The sequence below is a fragment of the Lampetra fluviatilis genome, chromosome 3 (genome assembly GCF_964198595.1).
Source record: "Lampetra fluviatilis chromosome 3, kcLamFluv1.1, whole genome shotgun sequence".
Lineage (NCBI taxonomy): Eukaryota > Metazoa > Chordata > Hyperoartia > Petromyzontiformes > Petromyzontidae > Lampetra > Lampetra fluviatilis.
In genome coordinates this window covers 6,184,393-6,203,584 of record NC_136277.1, presented here as the reverse complement: position 1 = coordinate 6,203,584, position 19,192 = coordinate 6,184,393, and the positions used below count along the sequence as shown (strand labels likewise).

The 19,192-nt window shown below is 43.0% G+C and overlaps 1 protein-coding gene across 1 annotated transcript in view; it reads left to right on the top strand.

Moving 5' to 3' along the window:
• LOC144947815 (uncharacterized) overlaps positions 1-19,192 on the top strand; it is a 127,269-nt gene that overhangs the window by 63,090 nt on the left and 44,987 nt on the right. The window contains exons 14-22 of the mRNA XM_078877171.1: positions 2,224-2,311; positions 6,517-6,704; positions 11,508-11,557; positions 12,084-12,114; positions 12,816-12,926; positions 13,515-13,632; positions 14,332-14,519; positions 16,577-16,664; positions 18,279-18,442. Coding sequence (XP_078733297.1) covers positions 2,224-2,311; positions 6,517-6,704; positions 11,508-11,557; positions 12,084-12,114; positions 12,816-12,926; positions 13,515-13,632; positions 14,332-14,519; positions 16,577-16,664; positions 18,279-18,442 — 1,026 coding nt within the window. The remainder of the gene's footprint in view (positions 1-2,223; positions 2,312-6,516; positions 6,705-11,507; positions 11,558-12,083; positions 12,115-12,815; positions 12,927-13,514; positions 13,633-14,331; positions 14,520-16,576; positions 16,665-18,278; positions 18,443-19,192) is intronic.

The window sequence follows — 19,192 nt, the reverse complement described above, 5'->3', positions numbered from 1 at the left end:
GCCTACAGGACATTTGGACTAGCCACGCTGAGTCTCGCACTCTGCCTGTACGAAGTCCCTCCTTCCAATAATCACTTGGGGCTGTGATCTTATATGCAACTCATATACAACCACATTATTACACGGCCATCCAAGCTCTCAAAGAAGAAAAAAAATCCGAAGCAGAAGTATAATTTTTTACAAAAAACACTTATGAAAATGGAAAAATCCACACTAAGATTAAATGAATTACTACATTTCATATTATAAAAAGAGAAGTCGGACAAGATGATAAGCTTTCAAATTATTCAAGGTGTCATGGGACCTCCCTTGCCAGTGTCAAAATATAAGAATAGGTTTAACCCTTTATAGCAATACAATAGATGTTAAGATATTAAAATACCAAACAGAAACCCTTTGCAAGGAATTATGTCTGCATTAACCACATATACTTGTGGTGAACATGCGTACAAAAAAACATGCTTTTTGAAAAGTATGTGCTTGAAAAAATAAGTATGCTTCTCAGATAACCGGCATGTTTGATTAACCAGCACCCTCCATTCCACAATGATGCTGGATAACAGAGCTTCTGCTGTAATTTTATGTTTTGGTTCATTTGAAACCACGCGACACATGCCAATGCCTCTGTGAATCAGAACAATTTAAAATAATTTACAGAAACTCAATGTTACACGTGGCGGCAAGAAGATTAGGACCTTTTTTTCACTTCTCTCTCCCATCTGTCCTGGCCTTGATTTGGACTAGGCCTGCTTCTTGATTTTACATTTTCTGCTCTTCTCCTCTGCCATTGTTGAACTTGCCTGCTATTCCCACCACCACCACCACCCTTCTCTCTCCCTCAGCCACTCTGTGGTCTCTTTTCTGTGCCAGTGGTGCGAGAGGAACATCCTCATGACTGGCACTGTCCACGACCTGCACCTCATGATTTTCCACTCCGCAGACCCCGGCTCGTCTCTTCAGACATTTACTATCATTGTCTTGCTCAGAAGCAACTTCCCTGACCTGACCACCTTCATCTCTAGCTGTCGCTTCTATCAATGAAGCATCGTGTTCTGCGTAGGAGTGCTCCAAGAGACCTTTCTCTACAGACACAATCGTTTTTGTCAGCTGCCTCACCACGAGATGCCTCTTGACTCACTTTTCACAATGAGACGCGAGCGGCGTTTGGACGAGGTGGTGCCACTTGATCGCCCCGAGCTGTCACGTGACTCCAAACACCCAGTCCCAGCACTGGGGGGAGGGGCACAAATAATATAAATAAATAATCGCTGACCACGTGGGGGAGGGGACGTGTGAGGGCTTTTCAAACTAATATTATTTATTTATAAAAAGCCAGAACCCTGATGGCATGCTAACTCTATCATTAATAATAATGAGCGGGTGAAGTCACTCTACATGGAGCACCCTCCCCTCATTAATAATCATGACCGAAACATTTTTTTCGATTGAATATTTCAGATTTACTGCAATACACCCGTCCTTGGACAGGCTATAGGCTAGTCTGTAAATAAATGCTGCGGAAACTGTGGATTGTGGCTGATGGTGGTGATAGCTAGACGGCAGCTTTCATTGCATTACAAAATTTCTAACAATATGCAATCTTTCCAACGAACACGTTACTTTTTTACGCCTAACACAACGTTACTATAATTAACGCAGCAACATCTTAATTCACTTGTGTTCATTGCCACTGTAGTAACAACGTTCTGTGCGCTATTAATATAGCAATATGCATATATCATTAAGATACAATTTTGCAACCTTTCTCTACATTTCAATAAAATTGCATGTCTAATGTTAATACTCTGGAGTGTAGTGCATGTCTTGGGAATTGGCGCCAAATGTGTGCAGTGCCACACCTGGGAGGCTCGTGTGCACGAAAAGTGAAGTAGAAAACGCGTGGGGTAATTCCGCACTGTGACATCACGGAAACGGAGTCGGCCGCATGCTGACGAGCTTGTGACGTTACGGCTTTGTCTGCCGCAGACTCTACAGAACTCACGAGTCGGGGAAGCGACACTTTCATTGAGTGAACAAGAGTGTGGCTCAAAATAACTGTCGTGTTAAACGGCCCGGTGATTCCGTCACCCATTACGAGACTGACTTTTGTCTCACCCATACCAGACACCACACTGCAGGTCACACATACTGATGGAGATTTGTATTGATCACATTTAAAAAGTATAACATTACTAACTTAATATTTTACACGTTTATTTTCAGAATGGGTGGATGCCATTGTGAAGAAAACATCGCATGAGCACAACCTGACGACCCCCTACGACTACAGCTCCGTCACCCACTACGGCATGTACGTCTCTCTCCGCTGGGGTAGACGTGGCCAGCAGGGAGGTCGAGCAGGTCCTGCCCTCTCAACACCGCTCCAGACGATGACCATCGTGGGTGCCCAAGAGCGAACAGTAATAAACTATAACCTCCTTCAGCACTATGGTGGCAGTGTCACCAGATCATCTGCAGCAGGCCTGATGCACAGGAAGGCCAAATTGATGAAATTCCATTGGCTGCAGGTAATAGTGCAGATGCAGGTTCTGTGGATTGACTGATTAGAGTTCCTGATACCGGAGTCAACTTTTCTCCCTGCTATACCCCTCACCTTTGCTTGGGACACCCAACAGCTCACTGCTCAGCATTGTCCCATTCCTCGTGTCGATGGTGAAAGGCCACCACCAACTGCTCCATTGTGTTCGTCACAAGTGCAGAGGATGATCGGGACGTCACTGATACCAGACAAACCCCAGATCCACTCAGTCCAATTCCCCTTTTGATCCACACCAGTCTCCTGCTTCGGAATTCCATTCTTGTGCATGTCAATTCCTGTAGGCTTGGCTGCACAGGAGCTACTCGTTTATCCAGTAGCTGTGTGGAATGCAGATCTCGATCTCCACAGCCTCACTTGAGATAATATAGCTGCTGTGTTTAGTATTACTTTCTGCATTGCAATCATGCCCTGTTTATTACACTAGCGATGTGTACAATATAGTAGCTGTATTTAATTAATATTACTGTTTATACTCTGATATCACGTTACATAAATGGTTCATATACACATGCAAAAATACACTGCATGGAATGAATGGTACCCACCATATCAATGTGCAATTCCATCACTGGTTTAAGGACATAAACAGAGATGAGCACCGTGCCACACTTGTTTCAGCAGGGTCACACGTTGTCTTCTTTTCTAGAATATTTATAGGAATTGGGAAATTCAGTGTATGATAGGTTTACACTATGAGATCTCTTTTACCAGTGGCAAAATATAGTAGTAGGTTTTTACCCTTTTAAACTGGTACAAAACTGACACCTTTATTCAAGGCATCATGTTTGCAATGACCACAACACAAGTAGTCAAAAAAGCAAACAAAAATAAGCAAATCTGATAATGATAATAATATGCACTGTCCTTGAAGTAGATTGGTCGACACCCTAGATGGCTTTCTTTAGAGCCTAGTCCCCATTGGTATTGGACCAGATGACACCAGAAGGCGTACAAGTGAAGTATTCGGAATGACGGCAGGAAACCACTTGACGGGTAGCACACTTTTTATTAAACCTTGACTTGTCACGATACAACGTGTGGTCACTATTCCTCACACTACACACACTTCACTTGACACGTGTGGTCACTACCTCTCCCACTACACACTCCACCTGACACGTGTAGTTACTATGGCTCACGCTGCAGGCTCACACTGCATGCTCACACTGCATGCTCACACTGCACTCCAGCCCCGTAACGTCCGTGGAGCCTACAGGCCCACCCCAGCTTGGGCGTGGGCCACAACCTCTGGGTCCCGAGGGCCAGCCCTCACACGGACGTTCGGCCCCGGGTCCCAGGGTTCCGCCTCTGGGTCACACAGAGCCCCGGCCCTTACAAGGACAGCGGGACTAGGTGCCGCAGGGCCCTATCTCTTCCTCCTCCGTCTTCAGTCTTCGTTGGTCACCCCCCCCCGTGCGCCTGTGCGCACCGCCTTATATAGCCCCCGCTCTCGGGAGACGGAGCGTATGCGGACCTCGACGTGAGCATCCCCCTTAGTTGACCAATCCCCGCGCGCTTGCCCCAGGATCCCATCGCTGTCAGCGCGCGTCACCGATACCCAGCCAATCACTGCCTCATAACCCCCGACCCCGCGCTGACCCCTGATCCTTCACCGTCAGCGCGCGTCACCAACACACACAGCCAATCACTACGCGCTGGCACACGATCCCTACCCCAGCGCGTATCACCACTACACAAGTATGCCAATGGGGACTAGGCTCTAAAGAAAGCCGTCTCGGGTGTAGACCAATCGACTTCAAGGACAGTGCATATTATTATCATTATCAGAGTTGCTTCTTTTTGTTTGCTTTTTTGACTACTTGTGTTGTGGTCATTGCAAACATGATGCCTTGAATAAAGGTGTAAGTTTTGTACCAGTTTAAAAGGGTAAAAACCTACTACTATGATAGGTTTGTTACTAAAGCTCAGTGATACGTGGACACAGAAATACATCTCAAGTGCGTGTCTGTGTGTGTGATGTGCGTGTAACCTCTACGTGATGGGCTGCAGTAGCTCTCCTAATGCTGCTCTGCCTCTACCTTAATGGTGCCTGAATTCCCACGTAGCATTGTGCCATTATCTCCCTGCCCTAAAAATAATGTACCCTCTTTGTACAGCGTCTTGAGATGAGGTCACATTTATATGCTTTAAAAATTCCGATTGTTCTGTATTAAAGTGATGGCCAGGATATCGTTCAGGGCATCGGACCCCCAAGCACGAGACTTGACTTCAAATGCCAATCGGGGCAGATTCGGCCCATAGGTGCCACTGCTGGCTGGGAAGTCATTCGTAGTTTTCCTATGTAAACTTGTTCCATCCATGAAAATGTGGAATTTACATCACTGGCTCCTAATTTCTAAGTAGGTAGCACACTTGCAGTTAAACAATATTTCACTGGGTTGATGGTTTAAATCCCACAGGTGCCAATTCGCCAAGTTATGCTGAGGGACATCACCAAAGCAAAGTGTACATTAATTACCCTGTGGGGTCTTTTTCAGGACTAGGCCTTTAATATTTTCATGACCAAACCCCAGTTTTTCTTTTATAAATTATCTAAAACTAATTGACAAGAAGGAAGTGGTAGAGTCATGAGAAAAGCTCATTACACTGTGAACTCTGTGACTTGAGTTCGATTCCCAGCCATGGATAACATTGATTTGAAGCTTTCGTGACTGTTGGAATCCAAACTCTTTGGTTCTTTCGGTAAAGTCACGTAGGTAGAAATAAAATAAAATAAATGACGACGTTTCGATCGCAACACAAGCAACCGTCATCAGGCGGAACCGATACAGCAGGACAACTGCTGATTTAGCTGATTTAGCAGTTGTCCTGCTGTATCGGTTCCGCCTGATGACGGTCGCTTGTGTTGCGATCGAAACGTCGTGATTTATTTTATTTTATTTTTACCTACTTGACTTTACCGAAAGAACCAAAGAGTAGGGATAACATTAGTGGTGAGTGATACTCTATTCACCAACCATTACTGTATGGTCAAACAAACCTCACCACCTACTTGACATGGGAAGGCCTGTATAGGGGCCGTCCATACATGACGTCATGCCCCTAGGGAGGGGAGGGGGGTCAGACATTTGTGACGATGTGTGACGAGGGGGGGAGGGGGAATTTGAGAAGTGTGACGTCACATAAAAATGCACAACTTTTAATAAATATAGAATTGTTATAACAACACTAATTTTGATTAATTTTCATTATTAACTATTTGATTATTTAAATTTACTAAGGTCACCTTTATTTATTTCATGAAGGAGCATTTTGCTTCTCAATAGGAAAATGGAGAAACATACATTTTGTACATTTTTTGAATGATTGTTTTAAAACATTTTGATTCTAATGATTCTACCAGGGCTTTTCATTCTGTGGAATGAATGTGATTGTTATAATTGTACTCTCCATTTTGCTTTGTTCTACTACAAAGTTTCAAGTATTTTTTATAGTTATAAATACTTTTAATATTTTATAAGATAATTTCAACGTAAAATTCTGAACATCTGCAGTTTTAATTAGACGTTGAGGATTTTCAAGTGAATTTTATGCTAAATTTAAGATTTCCAACGCCTCCTTTTTAATACATATTTTCTCCTACAACACCAGAGTACAGTGCCACATTAAATACGCACTACAATGACAATAGTTTAAAGTGATTTGAAGCATGTTTTATTTTCAAAATGGAAATATGGTTTGGGGGGTGAGGGGCAGAGCTTTGTGACATCATATTTGAGGGTCTGACTTTTTGTGACGCCGTGTGACGAGGGGGGGAGGGGGGTAAAACATCGGCCAAAATCGCATGACGTCATTTATGGACGGCCCCATACCGCAGCAGTTTACATGAGGTTAAAATAATAAAGAATAATGTGCACTCATGCCAATGGGTCAAGAGATGCTGTTTCTCAGTGTTTACTCGCGTCATGGCACGTTAACAACCTCGGTGTCCCCAGCTCCGCCGGCTCCAAAGACGAGTACAGGCTGACTATGATGCCCAAGGACACGAAGAACATGCGTCGCTTTGGAGGGAGCCACGTCCTGAGTGACGGCGACGTCATGAAGATTGAGAAGATGTTCGGCCTTGACGTGGCGGCACGGGAACCCAGAAACCCAGCTCCAGCCCAGACGCACCCGGTCAGAGGTGAGAAACTCATGATTGCATTGACCTAGAGAGACACAAGACACAGGTGGGATCAGATACAGGTGGGATGTTCACCATTACATTGATCTATATAGATACAAGTCACAGGTAGGATCAGATACACTGTGGGATATTCATCATTATGTAATAAACCTTCTCGAGACGGCTCCTGGAATCAGTCCTTTATTTTCCACTTCCACAGTTTACACACACACTCCCCGTTGCTGGCAGGCAACGGGAAGCGGGCAGACAGCCAGCGAAGTCGCACCGCGCACACGTGGCGCCCAGAGCCCCGTACGCGCGTGGCTCCTGCTATCTTAGTTTCCAGGTCTACTCCCGACTCCTCCGTCTCCCCCCTCTCTTAACCCCTCGGTCACGTGGTACCCCTAAGCCAATCTCCCGTAGTCCGCGTCGAACATTCCAGATCACTCCCCGTCAACTCCCGGGACCACGCCTCTGATCCGGCTTCCCATTAGCTGAGGCCAAGATCGGCCAAGCCAATCACCTTAGCTAACATGCCGTGATCACGCCGAGATCATGCTCCCAGGCTCTCCCCTCATTGGCTACAAAGCGGGACCGGCAAGCCGATCGCCACGTGAGTCATACATGGCTCTCATTACAATTACATTGACCTAGAGAGACACAGTGCACATGTGAGATCAGATAGAGGTTCAAATGCCAGTGTGAGATTCCGTTTTACAAAAGCTTTCCATCTTGCTCCTCTTCACCTCTTTATGTCATGATTTCGATACTGATCTTCCTTCAAACATTTCCATAGATATACCTCATCTGATTTCAGCTGCATCCTCCCAGCAGTTATTTAATATATTACCATTTTTGTACTTGACTTTTATTTTTCATTTATCTTGGGTCTCACTTTATAACTTTTCTTTTAGTTTTTCGATCATTTCCTATGACTCTTTATCAGTGTTTGTTATATTGAATGTCATTAACAAGTCTGAGATTATTAATACTGTCCATTTGTTTATTTACACTTTCTCCCATTCAATTACCATAAAACATCTGCTAACGTTGCTGTGGAAAGCATTGGTGATGGAGTATTTCCTTTTCTGAGGCCCCTTCTGATTTGTATGTTGCCACTCTCTTCGTGAAGTCCCATTGTACGATTTATTTATTTGTAAATGTGTTTTTTTGTAAAGACCTTGGTTTGTGAAATCTAGGATGACTGATCTAGTTTCCCCTGATTCAAATGTATTCTACGAGTCTAAAAATATTGAACTCTGCATATGACAACCAAATCTCAGGGCACGTGTGTTTAAACAAAAATCACAATGCATGGCAAAGAAAAAGATCAAATGTAATCATGTATCATGTGAAGTGGTGCGTGAATAATGTTACCATCCACTAGGAAGGTTAATCTCTATTTAAAAAAAAACTATGTACACATACAATTTTACAGCGATTAATAATTTGTTTCTTTGGTTTAGAGTGTGCAGGTATAATGCTGATTTTCAACTATACCTTGAGTCAACGGACATAGCCAATCAAATCAAGTTGTCGTGTGGACAAATATGCCAGCAAACCAGTGTTGAAAAGCAAATAGAAAACTTTCAAATTTTTATGCAACGTTTGACTGGAGCTTGTATCGTCAGGTGTTAACAAAAGCTCAGCTCTCGCGTGCGTGAGCTTCCTGAACTGTGTTCTTAAGTGCCATGATGTCATCAACACAACCATGCACGTCATCCAGTTTAATCATCAGCGTTCATTGCTCAACTAACTGCTCAAGAGTGCCAATTCCCATGATGATAACTAACGATTTTACCAGTTAATGCTTAACTAGAATCAAAATAGCATTACAACTTCAGCTTCATTACCACCACAATACACATGAATATAATTAAGAAATGCATATGGTCACCAAGTGCAAAACAGGTTTTGCTTGTTAAACTAATCAAATCTGCGAATCACAACCAATCAACCAACCAGCAATCAACTCTTAACATATTTTACTGGATCCACGTGGTTGAGCTCCTTCGGGATCTAGATGGTCAGGGGCGATGATGCCTCTCTGGAATTGAGAAAAGCTATTAACATGCATGAGAAATGAAAGGAGAGGAAAGAGATGGCGAGATGTTAACTACCAAGCCTGGTATACTGCAAGTTGTCGGTTAGATCCCAAACCTGACGGCTTTATACAGTAATTGGAGTTTGCATGTTCTCCCCGTGGTCGCATAGATTTTTATCCAGGCCCTCCCGTTTTCCCCTCCATATTTCAAAACATACCATTTATATACCATTTAGAATATTTGGCTGCTATAAATGTCCACATGATAAGCCACTTTGTTAAGCTATCTTTTGTGGCCAGGTCGCTTCTGAAAACGAGGTAAATAGATCAGTGGGCCTTACCTGGTAAAATAAAAAATAGTTTGGTTTTCGTTTGTGAACTCGAGGGGCACATTTATTATGTATTCTGCTCAAAGTGTTTACTATAGTTTGTGAAATAGGATGAAATAAATATTAAAAACGAATAGGATTTACCCAGTGTTGAGATGTTCAAATACTAAATAGACACGCATGATGAGGTACGAAGTCTGCAATAATCACACATGCTTGTGGTAACACATGCGAATAAACGTGCTTAGGTAATGTACGCATTGTCCTTGAAACCAATTGGATTACACCAGAGACAGTCTCCTTTATGGCCTTGTCTCAACAGTATTAGACCAGAGAATGCCAAAAGGCAACCACAAAGACAATGCAAATATCACGGCATTAATATCTCGGGTTGAGCAGTTATATCTATTATCGTCTTGATACTAGCAAAAAAGGGTCCCATTTATAGGATAAACAAGCACACCCAACTGTGGTTAAGGGAATGCCAGTGCGTGTTTCGATGATACTAGTGAAAATGTTCCTGTCTGACAGATATGTAGAGGAAATTTGGGTTCGATTTGTAGACTTTATTATGTTCATTATGTCTGGACAGAGTCTATGGGAACTTCCAGGCATTTCAGGTGAACAATTGTGGTGCTCGGCGAGCAAACTAATCGTAGGGTTAGGGCTGCAATCAGCGTCAGAATGATGACAAACGAGGATGTATTCAAATATCACCTCAAACTCCGATAAATAAATAAACAGATAATTATGATTCCAATATTAAAGTAATATTTACTGCAATTAGTATAGGACAATCATAATGTAACACAACTGTGATATAATTATGTGAGTAGCTTGTCTAGCATATCATGTGCGTAGTCACCCAAAATGTCACTGCTTAGGGTTGCCAATGGGCTGGCTCCAAACACGCTGGCAGGGTGAGGAGGCTCCTGAGGAACGTGAGTGATGGACTCAAGCTTTTGTGGTGTCCACTTGAACACCGCTGTGGCCACGGGCGTTTTGTCTTCCAATTTGTTCAGTACCATGCGTATGCGTTGTCTACAGCCTTTAATAGGGCAGAGGTTTTGATTTAAAACTTTCGTGACTGCAGGAATCCATACTCTTTGGTTCTTTCGGTAAAGTCACGTAGGTATAAAATAAAATAAATCACGACGTTTCGATCGCAACACAAGCGGTCGTCCTCGGGCGGAAAAAATATAATCCAGCAGTGGAACTGCTGAACTAGCGAGAGAGCAGCTACAACAAGGATATATATATGGCAATGGGCAAGCAAGCGGTGGCAAGCACCTCAGTTGTATTAATGGGGGATTAGGGAGAGAGAGATTCGGGAGGTTTGTGATAGAAACGTGATCTATTACATTTTATACCTACGTTACTTTACCAAAAGAACCAAAGAGTAGGGCAGAGATTGCAGAAACATACGAATAGAAATAGGCCATTGGACCCAAGCTTTCGCATCGTGCAAGTTCCCAGCTCAGACCTTGGTTGGGCAATTGCAGATTTTGGCGGTTTCAGGCACTGAGGCTGAAAAACCGTGGTCTGCACATGAGATTTACCAAGGCTATGTTGATGACACTGTTGTGGGATGAGGCGTGTGCACCTTTATCAGACGTCATCAAGCAGTGAGACTGGAGACCGTAGAGGACCTGCTTGTTTAGACGGTTACGTGTTGGCATGTTCGTCCACCCCCACTGATTTGATAACTGCTGTGATTTGGGGGCATAATTCAAGAATCAAATCCTTTTTGTCAAATTTTTATTTTCACATTTGTCGAACTGACTTAAAAAAAGTCACAATGTTTTGTTTGCTCCATTGGCATAGGTTTAACATTAGCATATGTGTGTATTATTGCATATATCCTAACAATCAAATTGCACACGCATACCTCAACGCACGTTTGATGAATATAAGAGTTGATTACAGTCAATTAATTAATGGATCATTACATGTATGATACTGTGCAGATGCAGGGGTTTGTGAGAAGGAAGTTGAGAAAAACATTTTGCCAGAAAGTGTTTTTTGATGGATAAGATACACCACTTTGAAAGTGTAGAAGACAACTTTAGTCTAAGAAGGTGCATGTTTGAGGCAGGAGTGATATCTACTTTATTCTGTGCATCAGAAATATGGATTTTAAAAAGGAGCCAGCAAAGACGCTTTGTCATTTGAAATGTGGGTGTGTGCAGAAGATGTTAAGATTTCATGGCATATAAGGGTAAACAACTAAAATGCGGTGATACGCACTTGGTTAACACTTTCATTGATTAGTCGTTTATGATGATGATGATTGTGATTATACCCAAAAAGCATCATACCCACAGGCAACACAGTCCCAGAGTGTTTCGAGGTGGTGCTGTCTGCACTGCTGCGTGTGTTGGCGATCCTGCCCATTTGCACTCTGCACGAGTGTGTGCGCTGATTGCTCTCTCTGTGTTACCCCAGCAGGAGCCAGCGCTGTGTCCAGAGATGCTGGTGTCTCAAGCCACAAAATAACGGTGAGGTCTGCAGCAACATTCCATAATATAGGCAGAATATGGCCTGACTTCTGTAGAAAATGTTTTACTTATAGTGAAGCAAACCTACAGCATCAGCTGTCCCATATAAACCCTCGTAACACTCGCCATGGTGACGCAGCCTAGCGGTAGGGCGTTCGCCGCTTGTTGCAGAGGTTCACAGTTTAAATCCAGTGGCCACCCTGATTAATACTGCTGGTGTATTAACTTTAAAATACGTGTCGTATGCTTGACAGTGGGCGTTAGAGATCACGTGACGTAATCTACAAGAGGAGGCAATAGTGTGCTGATGACATCGTCCAAATTTGCCAAATTTGGAATGGTTACCTGCAAATTACTCAATTTGAATTATACTCAGCAATCATCACCTCCTAGTGCGAAACCTTGCCAGGGCCCTCCTGAAAACCTGGAAAGAGTCATGAGAAAAGCTTTTCTGGGCAATAATAACATACATTTCATTTATGGTTAGTTCTTTGTGCTTAATTTGTATTGCCTTATTTTATTTCAGCTTCCCCAGGTTCTGGAGAAGAAAGAGAAAGGTAGGCACCACGGGGCTTTGTTCAGGTTCACGGGGCCCATGGGAGGAATCCACCTTTTCCATGTGCCCAGTGCAGTGAACGCAGCGCCCTTCTTGATCAGCCTATATTAACCGTTACCTAATGTACAGCCCTTGTCAATCCACTGCTGGATGAAGGCCTCACCAGGCTGTGATGGTCAAGGGGGTGGTTTGACCATACTTTACCACGCTGGTCAGTGTGAGTCAGTGAAGGGTTTTTTCTCGTGAAACAAATTTTTTTTATTTAAAACTAATTTATTTTGAACTGCTTTTTGTATTTAATTTGTTGTCCTTTCCCCTCACCTCCAATTATCACGGTTATCTAAGTATGGTGCGAAACAAGTTCAACATACATACGTGAATAATATTAACATTGGCCAAAGTAGCGCAGCATAGAATCCTCTTGACCGCCTGTCCCCATCACATCAGTCCCAAAAGCAAATATTTTCGGTGGGGCTTTTGTTCATGCCATTAAATTGAGATATGAAAATGACATGCCATTTTCAAATTTCTATCTCCCGCAAAATATCCATAATTACATGTTCATTACAAGTCCATCAATTCTGATGCTGTATGCGACTAGAGCTTGCAGGCCGGTGTCACAACTCACACAAGCCCAGGCTGTGCGAGAAGAGCGTCCTGCGTGAGCTGTCTGCCCCCCCCCCTCTCTCGCTCCGGCTTCAGAATTCACCGGGTGTGGAGTCAAGGAGAGCAGCCTCTCACGCCCAGTCAGGCACTGGCCGAAGAGTGGCGATGGCCGTGTGTACATCCCCTACAAGGTGTCCAAGGACTTCTGTAAGTGTCGCATTGACCTCGTGAACTGTCAGTGCGTTAGTGCTCTATGGAGAGGCTTCTTTGACATTTTTTATTATCGCTTTAAATCCACGAAATGTGAATACTCGTATATTGGTTATAGTAGCATGCATAGTTAACCTTGAGGGTTTTATCAACACTAGTCTCATTATGACAGCTGAATTTTAGATTATGTTTGCGTCTTAATGTGCATTTGCCTTTACCAAGAGATTCGCAGTCATACCACCAACCAGATGCTGGAGACATTGAAGGTTGGCTGTTGACTTAACAGCATCAATGGCATCGCCATGATGACCTGAGCTCCTATTGACATAATAGGGTGCTACTCACAGCTATAATTTGATGTCAGCTGCTACAGTTCCACCAAATATTTTCCTTGCACCCACGTGTAGTATGTAGGTCCTGGTCTAATGCACCCTAACGTATGCATATAAATACAAACATTTTAATAATGCTTTGTAATAACAACCCCCCCCCCATTATGATAATTAATATAAATGACTTCATTGCAGACAATGCATACAAATTGCATTGAAGTGAACTGATATGAAATGCCTCACTGTCTTGCAGATGACTACGATGTGAAAGCCATCGAGCAGGCTGTAGAGGAGTTTGAGAAGAAAACCCACATGCGATTCCGCCCTCATGGCAAAGAGACGGACTTCATTCACATCCAGGCCTTGGAGGGGTGAGGATTTCACATCCAATACCCACATACTGTACAATACTTTAATAATTCACAGCCAGTACTCACATCTGGAATTCTCATTCAGCACTCAATCATGTTGACATAGATCTTTGTAATTCACAAGCTGTACTGGCTCTGCCTCACCACAGCCAATCCCAACACGTTGTGTGGTTGCTTTGGCCATTGCCAGAGGTGTCAAGTGGAAAAGTGCTTCATAGCTCATCGGATTCATCCAGCCAAAATAGAGATGATTTTGGTTTTGAATGTTCTCGTCTTACACAGTCACTATGCATCTAAAATCACATCTTAGCTGAAGAGAGTTTATTGTTGTCAGTGGAATATTGATTCAAAATAAATGTACGTGTTAGATCACATGAGTAAAGTGTGTGTCGTACACCCTCCTCCACCAGTGGAATATATTTTAGCCTAATTGAAGAGATTTTCAGGACTTTTTACGTCTCGTGAGATGATTTTGCTTCGGATGGAAACGCATTTTGTCTGGCAGAACAAATTGCATTTCTAGTTTACAGCAGTGGTGGGTGTCATAAAATGACAACTTCACTCTTCTGTACTCTTTAGTTTAGGGACTCTACTGTTCCATGCAAACTCATTGTCCCATTTACATAAAAATCTGAAATATACTTTATCTAAATGTATTTAAAATAATCACGTGATCCCATGGATGATTCCTGCTTTCAGGTCTCTCAGCAAGAGCTGGTCGTACGTGGGGAGGCAGGGGGGAGCCCAGGATCTGTCCCTGGAGCCCGGCAAGGTGACCAAGGGCACGGTTCTGCACGAGTTGATGCACGCGCTCGGCTTCCAGCACGAGCACTGCCGCAGTGACCGCGACGACCACGTCTGGGTGGTGCCAGAGAACATGAAGCCCGGTGAGAGGGACAATGTGACTCCATCTCTCAGTGCAGGATGAGCATCACCTGTGACTGTTGCTTCCGAACTGCCTCTGGTACTATGAGTGCCGATCCTCCTCTACTGTCCGCGTCTGGGCACTAGTGGTGCAACGATGGATCAATTAATCAATATTAATTATTTATCTAACAATACACGCATGGATGTGTGTAAAATAAACAAGATTTATAAATTCATATGTTTTTTGGATGAGTTCAGTAACCCCCTGCAGCCACTGGAGGCCACTGCATTAAACAGATTGTTAAAACAATTACCTATTCTTGAATGGAATCAGAACCCTAATCACGACAATTCATCTCGTGGTACCACAACTCACCTCCCTGACACCCCTAGCGGGCAAGAAGGCAAGTCTCATTTGTAATGACTGGAAGCACAATATAGCAGCGTGCCACCCTCTTAACTGATGCTAGGTTGTAAATGTGTTCACAGTTTATTCTTTTGTTTAATAGAATTGTACTGAGCAGACTGGCCTTCCCATTTGACTACAAATATTCTTCAAATTAAAAATAATAATTAACTCTAGATTTGAAGCTTTCTTGACTGCAAGGATTCATACTCTTTGGTTTTTTCGGTAAAGTCACGTAGGTAAAACAATTAATGAAATAAAATAAATGATAACAACAAATCACGACGTTTCGGAGGCAACACAAGCCTCCCTCATCAGGTGTAAAAAGGCACAGTAAAATAATGTACATCTGGCCCTCAAGATGAACGGATACTCAGACCGTACCATCCGCCAAGCTGTTTCTCCCACCATGCAGAAACAACCACCTGAAACTCCGATCAAAATCATCACGCTGCCATACATAGCAGGCGTTACCAAAAATATTTCCAAAATTCTAAACAAACACAAGATCCATGTCCGGTTCAATACAGTACACAAAATCCGTGATCTGATCCCATCCGTAAAGGATGTCATTCCGGATTTACAGTACAAATTGAGTTGTACCTGTGGTGACTGCTACATCGGGGAGACGAAACGACATATTTCGGACCGAATTCGCGAGCACAAATCAGATTTGAAACGCGGCAAAACGAATTATTCAGCCGTTGCTGATCATTGTTACAACGCTATGGGTAATCATGATATTGTTTTCTCTGATACCAAGGTACTCTGCAAGCCGTCTGGATACCACCAAAGATGTGTCCATGAGGCTATACAGATGTACAAACATAGACATAACTTCAACCGAGAAGATGGATTCAAATTGAGCAATCATTGGAAAGATGTGATTAACCATGTTAAACCTCAACCGTGACTCTCCCCCGCTCTGAGTCCCCCCTCCCCCATCCGGGGCTCCGTCCTCCTTCTCTATCACCTTCCTGGCTCCACCCACACCCCAACCCCCCCCCATCCTGCGCCCATCCTCCTTGGCTCCTCCCCCTCCTCTTACCCTATACAGTATAACAATGTCTCATCACAAATAACTCTCACTACAGTTATTTTGCTGTGCCTTTTTACACCTGATGAGGGAGGCTTGTGTTGCCTCCGAAACGTCATGATTTAATTTAGTTTTCATTTATTTAATTTTATTAATTGTTTTAATAATTAACTATTACAAATGTATTCGAATTTAATTTTATAAACGGTGGCAATTCTAACTTTAATTTATTGTTCATTTAGAAATCTGATACATCTGATTGGTTGTTTCTGTGGTGCTACAACATCCATTTTAGAAACCGGGTTGGGTGCAGGGGAAGTTCCGACTTCCTGGATTTTCCTGAATATGCTTGACAGTTTGAAGTGAAACGTGGCATCAGATTGCTAAATGTGGTTGTGCTAAATGTTCTTCACCTAACCCTGAGCTGAAACAATAATAATTTATGCGTTACACGCTTGTCACTATGTGACAATTACATTTGTTTGGCTGTGTCGGGTGGTGGTGAGCCTTTTGATACAAATTTTGCCAGATCATTACGTGGCCTCACCCAAAACTAAATTACAAATCAGACCGATAATATTCATAGCGAATGTGACAAAGAAGGTTTAACATGTTAGACCATGTTTCTTTTTCAGAATGGCACGGTCAAATCTTCACTAAGAAATCACACGCGCATGACGTGTCCGCCCCCTACGACTGCAGCTCCATCATGCACTACAGCATGTACGTGCCAGCCCAACCACTCCCTGTGTGTGCGCGCCTTATACTTCCCCTATATCACAGCATGTGTGTGCATCTTATACATTCCCTATACTACAGCATGTGTGTGTCTTATACATTCTCTGTACCATATATATAGTCTGTATGTTATACATTCCCTGTACTACAACATGTGCGTGTGCTCATGTGTATTATCTTCACTACAGCCAGCACGTGTGTACTAATATACTGACCTTACTGAAAGAGAAGTTTTCTGTTTCTCGTTGTAATTCCCAGCATGCTTCTTACCACCCTTTTTCTGTACTTTTCAGCTTTTGTTTATAATCTGTTTCATTATCTATCTTTATGATTCATATGTCATGGCAGATACTATTCACTGATTTAACCTTTATGATTTAGGAACTTTGGTTTGTTGCTTTTAATGGTAAAATACTATTTTGCAGTTGCACTCCATCCAGCTCCCAATTACCTCTTATTCCATAATTTTGATTCCAGTCCAACTGATTTACCCAGATACACGCACTCGGTTCTGTATTCAACAGGATGGCTAATTTGGCCGCCTTCCGGCTGGACCTGCACACAATTTAAGTTACAATTACAGCAGCATTACATTTTGACTTAAAACTTTTGTGACTGCAGGAATTCATATTATGTAAAGTCACGTAGATAGAAAAGAAATTTAATTTTTTTTAATAAAATACAATTATCCACTTGATGATGACCGCTTGTGCTGCGATCGAAACGTCGTGAGTTTTTAAATTATTTTTATTTTTTTATTTTGTTTTCTATCTTTGTGACTTTACCGAAAGAACTAAAGAATACAGCAGCATTGTTATCTAAAATTGCAGTTACATTTTCAAAGTGATTCTAATTAATTACAAATCATAGAACTAGAATTGTAATTAATCACGGATCTATCTCCTGCTCCTGACCTCTCCTTAGGTCGACGTGACTGTGTGCCGCTGATTTTGCTGCTGTCCAACCCAGACCTTCCCTGCTCATCCCCTCTGCCTCCCTGACACATTTTAATATTTTTTGTCTTCTCAACCTCCTTTGCTTTTGCTTGGCGTTAACCCTATGCCACCTCTGGACCCTTTCCTGACCTCTCCCTGTCCTCGCTCTTAAATTGCACCACCTCTGGTCTCTGTCCTGATCCTCATCTGCCACTGTGGCTGCCTTGGATCTCATTGTTGCTGACTCGCTGGTGACGGGCCCCTGGTACCACAAAATTATTCTGGGGCTCATTGGTGATTAGGCACTGGGGCCCACACAGCCTGTCCTGGGACTCGTGTGGTGAAGGGCCCACGAAGATATCACTGGGACTCATTGGTGCTGCCCTGGCTGCCCATGTATCATGATACCTCAACTTTGTCGTGCACAATGGGCTGTCAAAGCTGTCCCACTCTACAGAATGTGTTATGTGTAAATATTGTGTACTCCTGTGAACTGTGACTTCGTGTGATATATAACGACACTCCTGCCCTGCAGAATGTATATTTGTTCATCTAAGTCTTTCATTTGTATACTAATGTTTTAGTTGTGTTTACCAATAATGGCCTGATCAAGGAGTGCTTTGTACTTGGTGTTGTGTGTGTATGTGTGGGTGTGTTCATTCAGGACGGCGGGCTCAGTGGACGAGCGCAACCCAACCATCATCCCTAAAAACCCTGTCCTCATGCTGCACATGGGGCACGGCAACTCCCTGAGCCCCTGTGATATCGTGAAAGTGCAAAAGCTTTATGGCTTTCCAACAACCCGAGTGCTGAATTCTCACTCTGCAGGTGGGTTTACTGAGGTCATTTGTTCAGATGTCCTCTTCACTGAGGTTTGTACCATGGCCACGTCATTGGTAGCTGATGTAATTATTTTAATTCCTTAACCAACCAGATAGTGTGAGAACCTTAACATGAGACCCCACCAATATTTTTTTACGTAAAGGTTCTGGTGGTGGGGATGACAAAACTTTGAGATGACCTTCGTACAAACCCATTCATAGGAGACACTGCCAAGTTACAAGATGTACGGGAACTTGCGCTTCTGAAAATAACAGATCTCTTAAAGTAGTACCTTCAAATAATTCAACATCAACATTAGCTTATATCTTCACACGAACTCCGTTCATTTCACACAAACTCCGGCCATCCTCGTAGCAGCTTTTGGCTGTCCATCAAACAAAGATGGCCACTGCGTTGCGCGCTTTCAGATGCACTTCTGCGACCGTCTGAAATGCTCTTCCTTCCAATATTAGGAAGCCACTGGAGCTATGCACTTTTACATATAGACTGAAAACTTATTTCTTTAGAACTGCTTTTTGTGTTTAGTTTGTTGTCCTACTCCACACCTCAAATTAGCACGGTTAGGTACGTATGATGCTAAAGAAGTTCAACATACATACATACATGTACAGTGATCCCTCGTTTATCGCGGTTAATGGGGACCGGAACCCCTCGCGATAGGTGAAAATCCGCGAAGTAGGATTGGCCCCCTAGGAATTTCCGTATATGTGTGTGTGGGTACCAGAATGTTTAAAA